This window comes from Eubalaena glacialis, chromosome 1 (assembly GCF_028564815.1).
Source record: "Eubalaena glacialis isolate mEubGla1 chromosome 1, mEubGla1.1.hap2.+ XY, whole genome shotgun sequence".
In the NCBI taxonomy this organism is placed as follows: domain Eukaryota; kingdom Metazoa; phylum Chordata; class Mammalia; order Artiodactyla; family Balaenidae; genus Eubalaena; species Eubalaena glacialis.
Genome location: NC_083716.1, coordinates 169523522 through 169542541, shown reverse-complemented (window position 1 = coordinate 169542541; position 19020 = coordinate 169523522). Strand labels below are relative to the sequence as shown.

At 34.8% G+C, this 19020-nt stretch overlaps 1 protein-coding gene across 2 annotated transcripts in view; it reads right to left on the bottom strand.

Annotated features, from left to right (window-relative positions):
• Positions 1–19020, bottom strand: part of TANK (TRAF family member associated NFKB activator) — a 75153-nt gene that overhangs the window by 14401 nt on the left and 41732 nt on the right. The window contains exons 3-4 of one of the 2 annotated variants that reach the window (XM_061200638.1): positions 18724–18835; positions 17481–17599 (exon numbers count right to left, since the gene is read on the bottom strand). In XM_061200638.1, the coding sequence (XP_061056621.1) occupies positions 17481–17599; positions 18724–18835 (231 nt within the window). The remainder of the gene's footprint in view (positions 1–17480; positions 17600–18723; positions 18836–19020) is intronic. The other variant, XM_061200648.1, reaches the window with a different exon arrangement.

Below are 19020 nucleotides of genomic sequence, written 5' to 3'. Positions count from 1 at the left end.
ATGGCAACTATAGTTAATACTACTGTATTGTATACTTGAAATTTGCTAAGAGTATACATCTTAAATGTTTTTACCACAATAAAAAAGAAAAATAACCATGTGAAGTGATGGATATGTTAATTAGATTGACTGTGGTAATCATTTCATAATGTATACAGATATCAAAACATCATGCTATACATTGTAAATATATAAAATTTTTATTTGTCAATTTATAGCTCCAAAAAGCTAGGGGAGAAGAAGAAATGCAATAAAAAATTTTAATCAGAATCATGTTTTTTCTTAAAAATTTTAAGCAACTAAAGTCAGCAAAATTAAATTGAGTTATGGAACTTTTAAAGATAATTCAATTCAAACTCATTAATACCTCTCATATGGAAGGAATCTAAACTTTATTTATTTATTTTGACATTGTACCAATTTATTTGATTGCCTGAAGCCATATACTTCAAAAGGAAATTAAAACCAGAAATGTTCTCTTCTTTATGGTATATAAAACAACCTCTTAGTTATTTTTTCCATTTTTTTTTTCCAGAATCTAAACTTTAAAAGGCTAATACTGAATAAAGGTGGTAAGTCTTCAATGATACATATTTAACTTATAGCAATGACTACCGCTTTATTCCAGGGTTCATATCAAAGAGTCTCTCTAAAATTTAGTTGAGATCCTTCCATGCAATCGGAATATTTATTTTCAGGTGGCTCAGGCAACTGAGTGTAGCCAATATTTGATTTCATTTCTGAGATTACGCTTTTAAAACAGAAAAGAGCTATGTTCTTACTTGGAACAATGTCAACCAAGAAGTTAGCCCAGGTGAGATGGGATGGATTAGTAAAGGGAATATAAACTGTGGAATAGTTATAAATACTAACTTAATAAAATTTACTATAGGAAAAGAAAAAATGAGTAGTGGAAAAAGAAAGTGAAAATAAGGATTCACTTATCACTTAGATTTTTGAAACTAAGAATGAAATGTTAAAGGAGAAACTGAGGTTGAATTTACCAGTTTTAGATATATTGAGACAAAAATGTTATGGTGAAGTCAAGCACTGAATATGGCTGAATTAGGGAGAAAGTGAAAAGGGCGGAGAAAGTGAAGAGCTTAAGGTAGAAAATAGGAACAGAAAAAAGTTACAAGAGATTTGATAAGAATATAAAAGCATATTAAAAAAGAAGTTTGAGGACAAAAGGTAATTTAAAAAAATACACAGAAATTGTATTTATAAGAACTTATGGCCATGTGAAATCTGTGGTTCTCTCACCCTCAATAATATTACTGAAAATCTAGAAAAGCAAGAGGAACACAAATCCTAGGAGCCTTGTCTGTTCTGCATGACACAGTGTGCTAGGCAAATCCACTGCCAGTGCGGGAACAATTCCAGGGCAAAATGGGATCCATCCCAGAGTTCTGAAGGAAGAGGCAAGAAAATAAACAATATAAAAATAAAATTAAATATCCCAATTACTTCCAAGTTCTTTACAAGGTTTTGATTTAACGTAAATCCCCCAAAACTTCTGTCAATTCAATGTTACAATAAAACATTAAAAAAAAGTTATCTTTCTGAATTAATTTTCTTAATAGGAAGAAATATCTAATTGTGGGAATGCCTTTTTATGCAAAATAGAAAAATAACTTAAGTGACTAATTTTAAAAAGTAAGGTTTCCCATACTTCCTTCACCCCTTCTCTGAACACTACTTTAAAATGAAATGATTTGGGAAAATCCTTTTCATTAACTACTACTTTTTTGTCATACCACTACCATGGTGAGCAGAAAATATCTTCATGAAAATAGCTGTTATTTAAGCAATTTGCACATATTATTTAACTAAATCCACATAATCTTGTGAATTAAGTACTTTAATTTGATTTTAAAGTTCACTATAGTTACTAAGGCTCTGGAGAGATCAAATATTTGTCTACAGTCTAGTAGGTGGAGTAGCTGCAATTGGAACCCAAGCTTTACCGCCCCAGGCTCTTAACCTCTCAGTTTACAGGTCCCGACAGCTAGAGAAGTGAAGTAGTAGGGTTATTATCTAGCATGGTGAGGAAGATATAGAAGGGTAACATTTACACACTGCACCAATGCAAACTACTTTTAAGACTCTAAAACCTGTCTGTCATACAACAAATATATTTCTCAGTGAGGCATAGTTATAAGCCAAGTTTTGATGTTTAAATACTGCCTGGGGAAAAAACCTTTGGTATGGCCCTTTTTGTGCTCAAGAATGTCCAAGAAGAAATTTACACCCCAAAATCACCCTAGATAGACTTACTCAAGTTCTGCCAAACCAGTTTACGTGTTAACAGAGGCAGTTTGGCAATAGCTTCTTAACCAGCATTTCACAGTTCAAGTATTTCTCAAACTTGTCATTAAAAGTTAACCATTTGACAAAGCATGACAGTGGAGTACCTTTCTGTTAAATGCTATCCTCTCAAAACCTTAATTCTCTTCCTGCCTTCCTAACTACCTCCTAATAGATGACTGGGCATAGTTATAGTAGCTGACTTAAAATCCTTGTCTGATAATCTCAATATCTGCATCATCTCAGGGTTTGTATCTGTTCCCTTGAAACTGGGTCATATTTTCTTGACTCGCCATATGTTGAATAATTTTGGACTGTACCCAGAACATTGTGAATATTATGTTGGGGAGATACTCTGTTATATGGTGCCAAAGAGTGTTGATGTTTTTGTTTTTGCAGGAAATTAAGTTGGTTAGACTCAGACTCCAAACTGTCACTCCTCTGAAGAGCAGCAGCTCAGATCTCAGTTCATTCCTTTATGCTTCAGCTGCAAACTGCTTTCAGTTTGCCCACACATCCTTGGTTTTAGGGAGAGCCAGAGACGGGCTGAGTTTAAACACAGAACTTCAGGTTTACTTTCTCTGGCTCTCTCCTTTATGGGGCTCCTTCCTTCTCTGGTGACTGTGGTTATTCTGGGCTCATTTTCCTTTCTGGTTCTTCCAGCCAGAATGGTGGTGGGCTTTCAATTGGAATTTTAGCCACTGGAACTGTGGCCACCCTCAGGACAAAACCACAGGAAACTGGGAATTTCACATTAGTGACAGTACTTCATACTAGTGAGCAGCTCCTCCTTCTTGATACCTTTTTGGCTACCAGTATAATATTTAGGTTTGCTTTTTAAGTTTTGGTGTTTTCATTGGTCCCTGTTCTTCTTAGACTAAAAATGTGGGCATTCTCTAAGGTTCACACATGGGTACACTGTTCTTCCCTCATTATACACCTTTCTTATTGTTCATTCTCGTGTTAGGTCTATTGAGTATTCATTTCCTAAAATCTGTATCTTCAGGCCCACCCTCTCTCTTGATAGCCACTCTCAATTCTCTTTCAATCCAATATATTTTCATTTGTTCTGCTGTCTATTGTAGAGCACCACATTTTAAAATATAACATAATCAGGGGCTTCCCTGGTGGTCCAGTGGTAAAGAATCCGCCTTACAATGCAGGGGACGTGGGTTCGATCCCTGGTCAGGGAACTAAGATCCCACATGCTGCGGGGCAACTAGCCCACGTGCCACAACTACTGAGCTCATGAGCCTCAACTAGAGAGCCTGCGTGATGAAAACTATGGAGCCCATGCGCCCTGGAGCCTGCGCGCCACAACTACAGGGCCCACGCACCCTGGAGCCTGCGCGCCACAACTAGAGAGAAGCCCACGCGCTGCAACAAAGAGCCCGCGCCACAACAAAGACCCGATGCAGCCATAAATAAATAAATTAAAAAAAATAAATCTTAAAAAAATTTAAAAAAAAACAACATAATCACCTTTTCCTCAAATCTGGTTCACACTTCTAATCTTCATTTTCCTTTGTTAATGCAAGGCCATTCTCCTTAAAATAAAAAAATCTTAGGGAAAGATAAAACCTTAAAGAAACTGAGATTAAGCATTCCTAGAACAGCAAAATTCAAAACAAAACTAGGGGTCTGATAAAGGACTACCAACTTTTTACTTTGCCAAGAAAAAACTTAGTAAAAACAACTAACTATAAAGATCTATTATCTTCTTCATGTAAAAGAGAAATGGACATTTATCAAAAAAGTAGAAGGGAGAGTTTTAGATTCAGCTTTATTAAAAAGTTTTCACTCTGTCCTCAGGACAAGATGAGAAACAAGAGCCGGGGACAAGAACAGGGATTCTGTGGCTGCAGCATGGGGAAAGAGGAGGAAGAGAAAATGTTCAATCAGCAGCAGCAAGAAGGAAAGCAACATCTACTGTGGCCACTGGCCATCCAGCAGGAATACATTCTAGATGACACTTTCAGGGAATCTGGACAAGTCAGTGACCTCCTGCACATCATTATTTGGATGAAATGTAGAGGGAAACATGCTGCCTTAATGTTAAATAGTGAAGAGCAATTAGAGGTAGAAATAACGGTGGGTAAACCCATCCAATAAGGAATATAAAAATCACACCACTATTGATAAGCACAACAGGAGAGAGAAAACAAAAGATACCCATCTCGGAATTATTTGGTTTTCCAAAAGGAACTTATCAGAGAAGAAAAAAAAAATCATAGTTTAATGACTTACAGAATGCCTGGGAACTACTTTACAATAGTTTTATCAGGATTCTAGGATCTATCTATTTATCTTAGAGCCAAGTATCAAGTGTATGGAAAGATGTCTAATTGGCAAAGAAAAAAAATCTTTCAGGGAAAAAGCTTTCATAACATGGCAAGAGTGCCTTAAGCAAGCAACAAAGACACTGAAAGAACATAGCATATTAGGTGCAAATGATAAATTAGGTGTGCCCTCCCCATCTCTCCCCCATCAAATTCTAGCAATATCTTAAAGGGGACTACAAATTCAATAAGAGTTGTTAAAATACAATATTGGGAAAAGTGCTAGCTAGAGATTCTATGGTAAAATGAAGCTAAGTAGTTTTCTTTTTTTTTTTAAACTTTTTTTTTTTTTTCTTTTTGGCCACGTTATATAGGTTGCGGTATCTTAGTTCCCCAACCAGGATTGAACCTGGGCCCTCAGCAGTGAAAGTGTGGAGTCCTAACCACTGGACCACCAGGGAATTCCCGCTAAGTAGTTTTCTTACTGTTGATTTTGGATCCTATAATACATTCCTGTGCCTTTAAAAATTACCACGAAGAATACATACTATGCAACATTTCACAGGTCTAGGGTTCTGTGGAATAGCTCAAGAAATGCATCAGGCACCACACCATCTTTTAACAAGCATAATGCAACCCTTTGCATGTGCAGGCATCCACCTGGGTCCACCTTGTGTCCCCCACCATGAGACCAATGCAAATATAATGCTCTAGCTGCTTGCTGTTCTATAAATAACAGAGACCTTTTTTTCTCTGATCCAGGAGTCTCATGTCTTCTTCCAGCATCCATGAAGTTGTAACTTATTAGCTTGTAGGTAGGGTAAAATCAAACCCCAGACCCTGAAACTCATGGGGTCAACAATTGTCACAATAGTATTAAATATTATTTGCCTTTTTTACTGTGTTGGCATTTATACTGATGATACAAAAGCAATGGTGAGTAAAACTGCTGGTGCCTGAGTATGACCAAGGCCATGTTACCAAACTGTACTCATTGTATTCTTCAATGCCGTATACTCGATCAAAAAGGAAGCCAGTTTCACCTAAGAATATCCTTGATGATGACACAGTAAAAACTATTAATTTTATTGAATTTTGATCCCAAGCTAACATTTTTTAGTATTCTGTGTGACAAAATGGGAAATATACACAAAGGACTTCTATTTCATACTGAAGTACAGGGGGAAAAGCACTTGTGCAAGTGTTCGAGCTGCAAGCTGAACTAGTCACTTTTTTAATGGAATGCCATTTTCACTTGAAAGAATGATTATCATGCAAGCTATGGTTATTCAGACATTTTCTCAAAAGCAAATGAAGCTAGCTTCCCACTTTAAGGAAAACAACTGAAAAGATTTGTTGTTTACGAAAAAATATAAGTTTTCAAGTGCAAATTTTGGAAAACTTCTGTTATAGTAATCTTGACAGCTGCCCAGTAAAAAGACTTTTCTGATGAGATCAGTGATGATGTTAAATGTGAGTTAAAATATTATATCATGAAATAAGTCAATATTTGGAAGTTGTGCATAGCTCCCTGAACCGGTATTTTCCAAATGACCAATTCATGATGCTACAAAATCATACATAAGTAAAAGATACATTCAAAGTACAAGACAGACCAATGGCTTTTAATGTACCAGAAGAGTTCACTGGTTTCAGCTTTCATACTGCAGCTAACATTAAGAAATTACCACTTGCCAAGTTTTGGTATAGTATCAAAGGAAAATATCTACAATTTCTAAAAAGGTTATTAAAATACTCTTCCCCTTCCCAACTACATATCTGTGTGAAGCTGGATTTTCTTCATGTAATTCAACCAAACAAACAAACAAAAAAACCCCACAACCACACCCCCAAACCACCCACCACAACATATCACAACAGATCAAATGCAAAAAGCATTTCTAACTAAAAAACAAATATCTTTTTTTTTTTTTTGGCCACGCCACGCAGCACGTGGGATCTTAGTTTCCTGACCAGGGATCAAAATTTCACCCCCGGCATTGGAAGTGCAGAGTCTTAACCACTGGACCGCCAGGGAAGTATGAAGAAACAAATATCTTTAAAACAGATTTTGAGAACTTTTAGGATGACAGATTATAATATATTAATAAGAGAAATTAGATTGTTTTGGAGGACTAGCCCCAACCTACTGAGGTTGAAAAAACAGCCTTTCAGGCCTTGGTCAAGATAAATCAGGGAAGAACAGAATACAGTAACTCTGTTTAGTGGGCTCTGGAGAAGAGCAGAAAAAAGAAAAATGGGAAATGTGAGAAAGGGTACAAAAAGGGGAAATATACAATATTAGAGCTAATTAAATCTGCTTAGAAGCCAGGGAAGAGGATTTAAAAAGTGATATGCCACTTCTCAGTTTCTTCTCCCCTCAAAAATTATTTCTAGTATAATAACAAAGCAAAAACTAAAATTATGTATTAAATTAAAAAACAGAGACTCACCAAGATTAACATACAGAAATCTGTTGCATTTCTTTACACTAACAATGAAGTATCAGAAATGGAAAGTAAAAGAACAATCCCTTTTAAAATCCCATCAAGGGGACTTGCCTGGTGGCGCAGTGGTTAAGAATCCACCTGCCAATGCAAGGGACACGGGTTCGAGCCCTGGTCTGGGAAGATCCCACATGCCATGGAGCAACTAAGCCCGTGTGCCACAATTACTGAGCCTGCGCTCTAGAGCCCACGAGCCACAACTCCTGAGCCCGTATGTCACAACTACTGCAGCCTGCGTGCCTAGAGCCTGTGCTCTGCAACAAAGAGAAGCCACTGCAATGAGAAGCCCGCACACTGCAACAAAGAGTAGCCCCCGCTCACCGCAACTAGAGAAAGCCCACGCACAGCAACGAAGACCCAACACAGCCAAAAAATAAATAAATAAATAAATAAATAAATTGCATCAAAAAATAAATAAAATACTTAGAAATAAATCTGAGCAAGGAGGTGAAAAGACTTATAGCTGAGAACTACAAAACACTGATAAAGGACACTGTGGATGATTCAAGGAAATGGAAAGATATTCCATGCTCTTGGATTAGAAGAATTAATATTGTTAAAATGGCCATACTACTCAAAGCAATCTACAGATTTAATGTGATCCCTATCAAATTACCCATGATATTTTTCACAGAACTAGAACAAACAATCCTAAAATTTATATGGAAACATAAAAGACCCAGAATTGCCAACACAATCCTGAGGAAAAAGACCAAACCTGGAGGTATAACCCTCCCAGACTTCAGACAATACTACAAAGCTACAGTAATTAAAACAGCATGGTATTGGCACATAAACAGACATATGGAACAGAACAGAGAGCCCAGAAATAAACCCACACACTACAGTCAATTAATCTTTGACAAAGGAGGCAAGAATATACAATGGAGAAAAGACAGTTTCTTCAGCAAGTGGTGTTGGGAAAGCTAGACAGAAATCAATGAAGTTAGAACACACCCTCACACCATACACAAAAATAAACTCAAAATGGCTTAAAGACTTAAATATAAGACATGACACCATAAAACTCCTAGAAGAGAACATAGGTAAAACATTCTCCAACATAAATCATACCAATGTTTTCTTAGGTCAGTCTCCCAAGGAAATAGAAATAAGAGCAAAAATAAACAAATGGGGCCTAATCAAACTTATAAGCTTTTGCACAGCAAAGGAAAGCATAAAAGAAAATGAAAAGACAACCTACAAACTGGGAGAAAATCTTTGCAAATGATGCGACCAACAAGGGCTTAATTTCCAAAACATACGAACAGCTCATACAACTCATTAACAGAAAAAAAAAAAACCCAATCAAAATATGGGCAGAAGACCTAAATAGACATTTCACCAAAGAAGACGTAAGATGGCCACCAGGCACATGAAAAGATGCTCAACATTGCTAATTATTAGAGAAATGCAATTCAAAACTACAGTGAGGTACCACCTCAAACTGATGAGAATGGCCATCATTAAAAAGCCTACAAATAACAAATGCTGGAGAGGCTGTGGAGAAAAGGGAACCCTTTTACACTGTTGGCGGGAATGTACATTGCTGCAGCCACTATGGAAAACAGTATGGAGGTTCCTTAAAAAGCTAAAAAGAGAGATGCCATATGATCCAGCCATCCCACTCCTGGGCATATATCCAGAGAGAACCATAATTCGAAAAGATACATGCACCCCAATTTCACTGTGGCACTATTTACAATAGCCAAGACATGGAAGCAACCTAAATGTCCATCAACAGATGAATGGATAAAGAAAATGTGGTATATATACACAATGGAATACTACTCCGCCATAAAAAAGAATGAAATAATGCCATTTGCAGCAACATGGATGGACCTAGAGATTATCATACTAAGTGAAGTAAGTCTGAAAGAGAAAGACAAATACCATGTATCATTTATATGTGGAATCTAAAATATGACACAAATGAACTTATTTATGAAACAGACTCACAGACACAGAAAACAAACTTATGGTTACCAAAGGGGAGAGGGGGTGGGGGAGGGATAAATTAGGTATTTGGGATTAACAGATACAAATTACTATATAAAAAATAGATAAATAACAAAGTCCTACTGTATAGCACAGGGAACTATATTCAATATCCTGTAATAAACCATAATGGAAAAGAACATAAAAAAGAATATGTATATATACGTATAACTGAATCACTTTGCTATGCACCAGAAACTAACACAACACTGTAAATCAACAATACTTCAATAAAAAAAACAAAAACAAAACCAGAGACTCAGAACAGGAAAGAGTTAGGATGAATTAATAATTCAGATTTGGAAACAATTTCTACAACGGAAGTTTCAATGTAAACATTAAAATGATTTGGATATCAATTTTCTTAGAGTTTGTGATATATTTGTTATGACACCTTGGGAAAAACTATGAACTTTAATGAATAAACTTGTTGAATAACTTTTTTCCTTCTAATTATTATTCTACCAGAGAGTCTATAAACAAAGACTAATCTCCAGAGAAAAGTAATATAGAAGTGTTACATATAAAAAGAAGGTATATTTGATCCAATCTCTAAAAACAAAACCAGGGGGAATGGGACATTTGCTCTGACCAAGAAGATAAGTTGCTACATACACACGTTTTCTCCAATCCTCTGTAATCCCCAGGCTAGGCTGTCATGTGCCATTGTATAATGGGCATTTCTATCTAATAAGAGATGATGAAAAGAAAGAATCAAGCCTTAAAGGAATACAGGGATAAATTTTTTTTTTTTTTTTTTTTTTACAAAGGTGAGTAATACAAAGTTGAGAACATAAGCAGTCATATTTTTTTTAAAGTTCCTCAGGAAAGGTACTATGTGTTTTGATAATGTAAACCATATTTTACTTTGCCAAGGAAATCAGTTGATAGTTACATATCTTGACTAATGATACAATTTCTAACTTCTGTTCAAATAATAAAAACATATTTAAAAACAGGTGTTTTTATCATATACCTGTATACGATACTCTATTTTAAAGCATTTACAATGTATATAAAACCAGGTACCTGACAATAAACCTAACCTACAAATAAATATAGTTTAAGAGACTTGCAATAGAGAAAGTATCTAGATGTTGAGAGAAGCTATGGGGGCCTGAAACTCAGATGGAGATCCCGAAGTGGGTGGTGCACCTGAAGTCCAGAGTATATGAGATATTAACAGTTTAAGGATGGAGATGTCATCCAAGACCTAGACTTGAGAGGCTAGGATTTTATAAGCTACAGAAGGCCAGACAGCAGAACAAGTTAAAGTTCATACAGTGTCTGCCAAAACTGTCATATATAATAACTGGAGGAATACACCATGGGCAAATGCCTTTCACTGAAGAACCGTCTATAGAATAAAGAAACGAAAATAAAGAATAAGGAAACAAAAAGAAGCACTCTCCTCTGAAGTCAAGATTATGTAATTTAAAAAAGTTATAGTAAATGAAATTGCTCTTTCAAAACCCTCAGTTTTAGCTTTCAGTTTATTTAATGTTCTCCAAAGGAGCCTGGAATAATATGGGTTCTTGCCTAGAGATTATTCTTTTTCTATTAAAATGCTGCACAAAATTTAAGTTTACATATCTATGCACATACTACCACATAAGCAAGTTAAGAATTTGTTTTCTTTCTCCTACTTAAACTAAATGTTGAGTGCCTGATCAAGCCTACCTTCAGCTCACTGGGAATTTTTATTTTTAAATTAAGGTCCTATATGTTTTATCTGTACCATAAAATGATAATTAGGATTTCATTTTGTCATGTAATTAGGACTTCACATTGTCTTTTAATTTGCTTGCTAATTGCTTTGGGTCTCCAAATCTTTGTTTCCCCAACCAGATTGTAGCTCCTTAAAGGGGAAAGATCTTACTCTTTTTTTTTTTGTATTCCTATCAAGGACTACCAAGACTGGGAAAATAGGAGGAGTTCAATAAATACTTCTGTCCACTCACCCATAAAAAGAAACGAAATTGAGTTATTTGTAGTGAGGTGGATGGACCTAGAGTCTGTCATACAGAGTGAAGTAAGTCAGAAAAAGAAAAACAAATACCACATGCTAACACATATATATGGAATATAAAAAAAAAAAAAAAAAAAATGGTTCTGAAGAACCTAGGGGCAGGACAGGAATAAAGACGCAGACCTAGTAGAGAATGGACTTGAAGACACGGGGAGGGGGAAGGGTATGCTGGGACAAAGTGAGAGAGTGGCATGGACTTATATATACTACCAAATGTAAAACAGATAGCTAGTGGGAAGCAGCCGCATAGCACAGGGAGATCAGCTCGGTGCTTTGTGACCACCTAGAGGGGTGGGATAGGGAGGGTGGGAGGGAGACGCAAGAGGGAGGAGATATGGGGATGTATGTATATGTATAGCTGATTCACTTTGTTATAAAGCAGAAACTAACACACCATTGTAAAGCAATTATACTCCAATAAAGATGTTTAAAAAAAAAAAAACTTCTTGTCTAACTGATTGACAAGTGAATTTTTAGACATCAGCTTTCTTCAAACATGTCAGAGCTTCTACGTTTACTTGCAATTGCCAGGTACAGCACATCCTACTTTCTTAATGTTAGCACTGATGGCAGCTCCACAGCTCCATCACTGTTTTACTGTTCTAAACCTATAAAATCTTTCCTGCTCCTCAAAGCTACCATGTATCTGCTGATCTAATCACAATGATAGCTACATTAGAAATTTGCCAACTGTCTAACTGGCATCTTTCAGTAACAACTGCATTCTTTGTATTTTTAAACTTTTGTTTAAAGCATATAACTTAGATGAAAAAAGATGTATAAAGAATAAATTATATATAGAAAATCAGAAATAAAGCATAAAAACATCTCTATACACATGAACACATGGTCTCTAAATAATTAAAAGTTCAAATAAACTCATATAACATATACTTTGTATCTCGGATCCTAGAATCTGAAAAAACTTTACAACATTCAATAATGTCTATTTTGGTTATTAAAACAGGACTTTAAGTCAGAGGGCAGTTTAGAGTTATTGAAATGAATGAGTGAAGAAAATTTACCAACATCACTAAATTCTTTTATGTATTCTACATTTTTGCTCTCTATATTTTCTTGTGTCAAAACACTCTAGACTTTTGTATAACTTCCACAAAAAAAAAAAAAAAAGGGATAGAAAGATGACAAAATCTTTTGTCACACCCTACACACCTAGGGTAGCATTTAGTTTGCAACTGAAGTGGTTCCCAGAGCCGTATTATAAAAAAATCTCGTTTCCAAGATCATAAAAATGATCCAGGGGAACGCCCTGGAGGTCCAGTGGTTAGGAGTCTGCGCTTCCACTGCAGGGGGCCTGGGTTCGATCCCTGCTCAGAATTTGTATTTATATTAAAATATAAAATTTGCTAAATAATAACTGCTATCATGACATATGTTACTATGTCTGACAATGGTGTCCTGCAAACAAGATGGTAGTCTTTGCCAAGAATAAGTGTATGCATTTTTGTGTTACTTGATTTCTTACAATTTTTAACTTTTAAAGTAATAACATGCGACAGTTTCTTGGTTCTCTAAAGCACTGCTCAGCTAATCTCCTCTGGAAAGTCTATATTCATATTAGAATTTTTGAAATTATTCTCAAGATAATAAGCTATGATTATTTCTTTCCTCTGAGATGAATAACAATAGGATTCAGGAGAGTCAAATTCATTATTAAATTCTGCCAGGTTCCTTTAACTCTCATTAATATTTATCATATGGTAAATGATATACTATGCTGCCCCCACACACACCCTTGATATTTTGGTACCCTCTTCTGTATACCACAATCTACAATCCCTGTGATGCTTTTATTTTTATTTTAAAAAATATTTATTTATTTATTTATTTAGGCTGCGCTGGGTCTTAGTTGTGGCACGCGGGCTCTTTTAGTTGCGGCATGTGGGATCTAGGTCCCTGACCAGGGATCGAACCCGGGCCCCCTGTATTGGGAGTGCGGAGTCTTTTTTTTTTTTTTTTGATTTATTTTTAATTATTTATTTTTGGCTGTGTTGGGTCTTCATTGCTGCGTGCAGGCTTTTCTTTAGTTGCGGCGAGCGGGGGCCACTCTTCATTGCGGTGCGAGGGCCTCTCATTGCGGTGGCTTCTCTTGTTGCGGAGCATGGGCTCAAGGCGCACGGGCTCCAGTGATTGTGGCACGCAGGCTCAGTAGTTGTGGCTCGCGGGCTCCAGAGCGCAGGCTCAGTAGTTATGGCGCACGGGCCCGGTTGCTCTGCAGCATGTGGGATCTTCCTGGACCAGGGCTCGAACCCGTGTCCCCTGCATTGGCAGGCGGACTCCCAACCACTGCGCCACCAGGGAAGCCCAAGGGAGCGCAGAGTCTTAACCACTGGACCACCAGGGAAGTCCCCCTGTGATGCTTTTAAATACAGTATGTCTACAAAATCTTTGATAATCTTTTTTTTCAAGAAGAAGAACTTATTTTCTTATCTCTGGAGCACTTAGTAACTTGCTTCTAATGAACAGAATAAAGTGGAAGCAAAGGTGTGATTTTAGAGACTAGCTTGTAGAAAGCACTGTGGCTTCCTCCTTGCTCTCTTGGATCTCTTTCTTTCTTACTCTGAGGAAGATAGCGGGCACACTGTGATGAGAGGCCCATGTGGTGGGGTATCTTGCCAACAGCCATCTTGGAGTGAGCCATCTTGGAAGTGGATCCTCCAACCACCGTTAAGCTTTCAGGTGACTGGAAGCCCTTGGCCACATTCTGACTTCAATCACATAAGATCCTGAATCAGAACTACCCAGCTAAGTCACTCCTGAATTTCTGACCCACAAAAAGTGATTAATAAATAGTTGTTGCTATATATTGGGGTAAATTTGGGGTACTTTGTTACATGACAGATAATACAATGAATCCTATCTCAACAAGAAATACTGTACAAACTACAGTGGTGTACAAGAGGTGAAACTCAAGTTTTCCATTAAACTGAGTACTTCTCCTCTAATGTTGCTAAACTATAAGCAGAATACTAAGGGTCATCCAATGATACAGGTTCTGCGACCTTGACTTTTTTATGTCCTTTTAGAAATCAAAGGACTCTTGCATGCTCTTTGTGTAGGATTTCTATGAACAGACTAAACTATAAATTTCATGTTTCTCAAATACAATTTTCTAAAAGGTCCTCTTTTCCCTCAACATATTCCTTTTTCCTACACTCTATGTGTCTCATTTTCCAAGGCAGCCATAGTTGCCATTTGCCATAATGTCTGGGGGTCTTTCCCTTTTCAAATATCCTAACCAAGTCCTAAACAAGGTAAACAGTCCTCAAACTACCCACCAAATAGGAGGAGGAAAGGACTGTGAGTGGTTAGCAGTAGCCTCCTTCTGTTGTTGGTTCAGAACATTTCTATTAAGTCACTAATTCATTACAGAGGCTAGGCCAACTGATTGGGAATGTAATTTCTAAAATCAGTTAAGTTTTTCATGACACAGAGAACTATATTCAGTATGATAAACCATAATGGAAAAGAATGTACATATATGTATAACTGAGTCACTTTGCTGTACAACAGAAATTAACACAATGTTGTAAATTAACTATACTTCAGTAAAAAAAATAAAATCAATTAGTTTTTGAGAAGGCTAATACAATAAAAGCATATTGAAAACAGAAAATTGTACCATTATCTTAGTCATTTCTGCATACTACCTTCTAGGCTTTGTCTTGTGTATACATGCATACTTTGACAAAATTGCAAGCAACCAACATGGAATTTTTTCATTTTGGAAAAACCTTAATGATATCCATACCAATCAAACTCCTTCAGGAAAGGATTTCACTTGTATTACCTAAAAGTGTATTTAATTATAACTTAATTAGCTCAGATCAACATATACGCCAATGGAAAAGATTTTAATTTCAATTGGCCAGTATTTTTCTAAATTAGGACTAATTTTTGCACGCATATATAGCCAGCTCTTAAATATTCAATAAATCCAATTTATCCATTCTTTTAGAATATATTTCTTCTCTTTAATCCTTTATATGTTTAGTGCTCATTAGCACTTTGGCTCTAGATATATAAAGGAAGATAAGAAAACTGAAATATAAAACTGCTAATTTTTATTATAGTACAAGAAGATTGAGTTGATGAGCTATTCAAAGAGTTAAATACGTAGCTGTCAAATAAATCTTTCCCCTGTTAGTAAAGATAATTAAGAGAACTCACTGAATTTAGATTTATTTCCTACTTGGAGCTTTATATTTTTCCCTCTTATGGTCTGTCCACAAATAAGGTTATAATTGATGCAACATTATTAATTTTTTGGAAATAAGCTACCTTTGACATGATTTCTGTTACTTACACTTAATTTCAGCCCAGCTGTTCAGACATATATATATATTTGAGACATAAAGACATCTTACAAAATTAAAACAAACATAATTTAAAAAAGAAATCTGTTTGAAGGTTCTCTTTGAACACTAATTGACAAACTCTAAAACTTTCATAATGACAAATTATCCAAATTCAAAATAAACTAAATTATTAATATATCTTAGAGCCTTTCACATTATCCTCTTTTTTCTAATCAAGACTGCTACTTTCAAAAATACTTTCTATGTACTTGAACTGGAGATATTTTATTATTTTTGGAGAAATGTTATAATTGGAATAATATAAGAATTTTGACTAAAAATTGATGATAAATCATGACATTTAGAAGTCTTTGAAACAGGAAAATGGTCTGCAAATATTATTTACTTAAGCACTAAATTTATGTCAGCATTTTATAGTAGTTCAATGATTTTAAAATGTACTATAATAGGCTCTATCACAAAATTGTATTCTAAAAGTCAGAATCACTATTTCTGAATTTTGTCTTTTGCAAAATAAACCTGAACATGTTCCAGTGGCACAGTTTCTTGTGTTTACTAGCAGTTTTAGATAAACGGAAATTGGAGTGGGGGTGAAGAGAGCTGAATGATTCAAATAAAAAAACCAATAACGATTCTAAATAAAGAAATATGAACTGGGAGATAACTGTAGGGAATTTTTCATTCTAAAATTTTTATTTACAGGGAACTGTCAAACTGGATTTCTCAGATTTGATGTTAAATAAAAACAAGTTAAGATAGTCTTAGTTATGGGATAAGTAACTGAATAACCTTGACACACAAAGTTAAAATCCCCTACCTGATTTAGAAGGAAATAAATAAATAAATATAGCACTCTTGACTTAATTGTCTTGTGGTTGTTAAGTGTCCTCATTTGTTAGGAGATATTATTTCACTCAAGAGCTGTTTCATCTCACTAAAACCCAACTCATCTCATTAAAAAAATTCATTTTTAAACATAAAATTTCAATGATTCAGAAAAGCATGGAGAATAATACAATATACATCTATATCTCGACCACCCTGATTTAACAAGCATTAAGATTCTGCCATATTTGCTTCAGAACTTTTCTTTAAAAACAGAAAAGTTACAGATATACCTGAAGCCCTCTTTATTCCTTTCCCAGAATCAGTCTCTTTTCTCCCCACCTTCATTTTTCTAAAGAATACCCTTCCTGCATATGTTTTTATACTCCTACTATACATTTATATTTTTATAAATGATGTCATAATGTTTTATATTTTTAAAAAATCTAAATAAATTATCCCCATTTTTTCATTTTGTAATTTCCATTTTTTACTCAACACTGCTTTTGAAATCTAGGTATATTAACATATAAATATTTAGTTTAATTTTTCTAAAATGTTTAATTGTAAAGATGTACCATTCTGCTACTGACAGATGTTTAGGTTGTTTCTAACCAATGTACCTTGAACATCTTTGTACACATCTCTCTGCAGATATGCAATATTCCTTTTTATATTGCTTCAAAGAAGACTTTTGCTTAAGCTAGTTAGGCGGATTTTGTTTTTTAATTAAGCACAGGCAAATGAAAAAACTAGAATGCTATTTTCTAGCCCAGAATCATCTATGTCTTACTATCTTATTTCTTTCTATGTAAAATCTTTTATTTCTTTGGTAAACACCTGTGAGATAGAAAAGAGAATACTAGGAAACAGGAAATTTAAGTCTTTATTTTACTTGGAAATACTGCTTCAAATATATTTAGGAACATGTAAGTTACCTGTTTGTATATAAATAACTTCTGTTTAGAATTCCAGTGGTGGATCCATTTCAGGAAAATAAAATGGGGAAGATGTGTTATGTACCACCATTTAAATTTTGATTCTTGCAATAGCAGTGTTAGGGTTGAAAAGAATCTTATCCACTTTCTCCACCATTCCTGCGCATCTCAAATGTGATAGAATACTGACTAAATAATTCAAGAAGCCCGATTTCTCATTTATTTCCTTTAGGGAATAAACCGGCAGCGCAGTCTACCTTTGATTCTTTTTCTTTTGGTATTCGTGATTTTACTTTATCATGTGGCTGATCAAGAGTCAAATTATTCTTCCTTGCTTCACTGTCTTCAAGCAGGGGAACACAGCCATAACTGTTATCTGTAAGACAAAAACCTCTTAGGAATAAGTGGGAAATCCTTGTTTTTGGTACCACCTGGAAAAGTAAAAAGAATACAAACCCAAACCCCTAATTTTAAAGAGTAGAGATTTTAAACTATGCATTTTAAAAATTCTTTAGATAATAGTTACTTTGACAATTTAGATTTGCCCATTTAGATTTTGGCATATTTGATTCATATTTTTTTACTTTCATTCCCACTAAACACACAAAACCCCTACTCTTCCAAATCAGTAGTATATAAAATATGTAGAATTTAGAAAACTAGAAGTATGTTCTTTGTATGTTATCATCAGCAATGTAATTAAACTTTTATTTAAGTCATATTTTCAGGTATGCATTTCTTGTTTATGATAATTATTTGCATAATACTCTATGCTTATTATTAAAAAATTAGAAAATGCAGACATGCTGAAAAGAATAAAAAATATAAAAGCTACCCACAGTTTTTATTATCTACGAATTATTCCTGTTAACATTTTGGTTTATATTTTATCAGAATTTTTCTTTTCCAATACACATAAATTCACAAAAGAATCTTTTTTTTTTTGCATAGATAAAATTACATTTATTTTTTATCTTGCTTTGCTCAGTTTGCTATATATCATGAATATGTCTCATGTTTGTAACTGAACACCTGTTATCACTCTTCTTGGCTACATAGCTGTTCACTACACAAATGACTGTAATTTAACTGTTGAACATTTATTTATTTCTAGTTTTCCATTATTAGAAATTATACTGTGATGAGCATCCTTGCATATATACCTTGAGTACTTAAAGAAATATTTTCTTATGATATATTCTTAGGACTTGAATTTTTGGTTTAAAAGGCACAGACATTTTAAAAGCTTTTGCTATTTATTGACAAACTGTCTTCTAGGAAGTTTTATCAACTTAAGAGTTCCACCAGATAATATATGTGAATGTCTATTTTTCCATTTCCTGCAACTGTTCATTTCTTAAATAAATGTAACTGTACCACAGTTATTAAAATATCAGAACTACTGAGAAACAATGGAGAAATAAAATAGAAAAACTTAACTTCCATCTTTCTTTTCTCCCAGAGGTTTAAGAAATAAATAAAGATTTAACATGAACATACCTCGACTGGAATTCACAAGAAGTAACTGTGATTTTAGCTTGTCAATAATAGTTTGTTGAAGGGACAGCTGTTCCTGTTGCTCACGTATTCTCTGCTCATAGTTCTCAGTCTGCTGACATAAAAACCAGTTAGCCTGATACTTACTGACAGACATGTACATACATTTACTGTCCCTTAATAATTACATATAGATATGAGTTACCCATATTGCCATTTCCCAGGTACTGGAGCATTTATTTATGAGCTAAAAATAGGATCCAATAATGCATTTATAATCATTACAAACATAAGTGATTT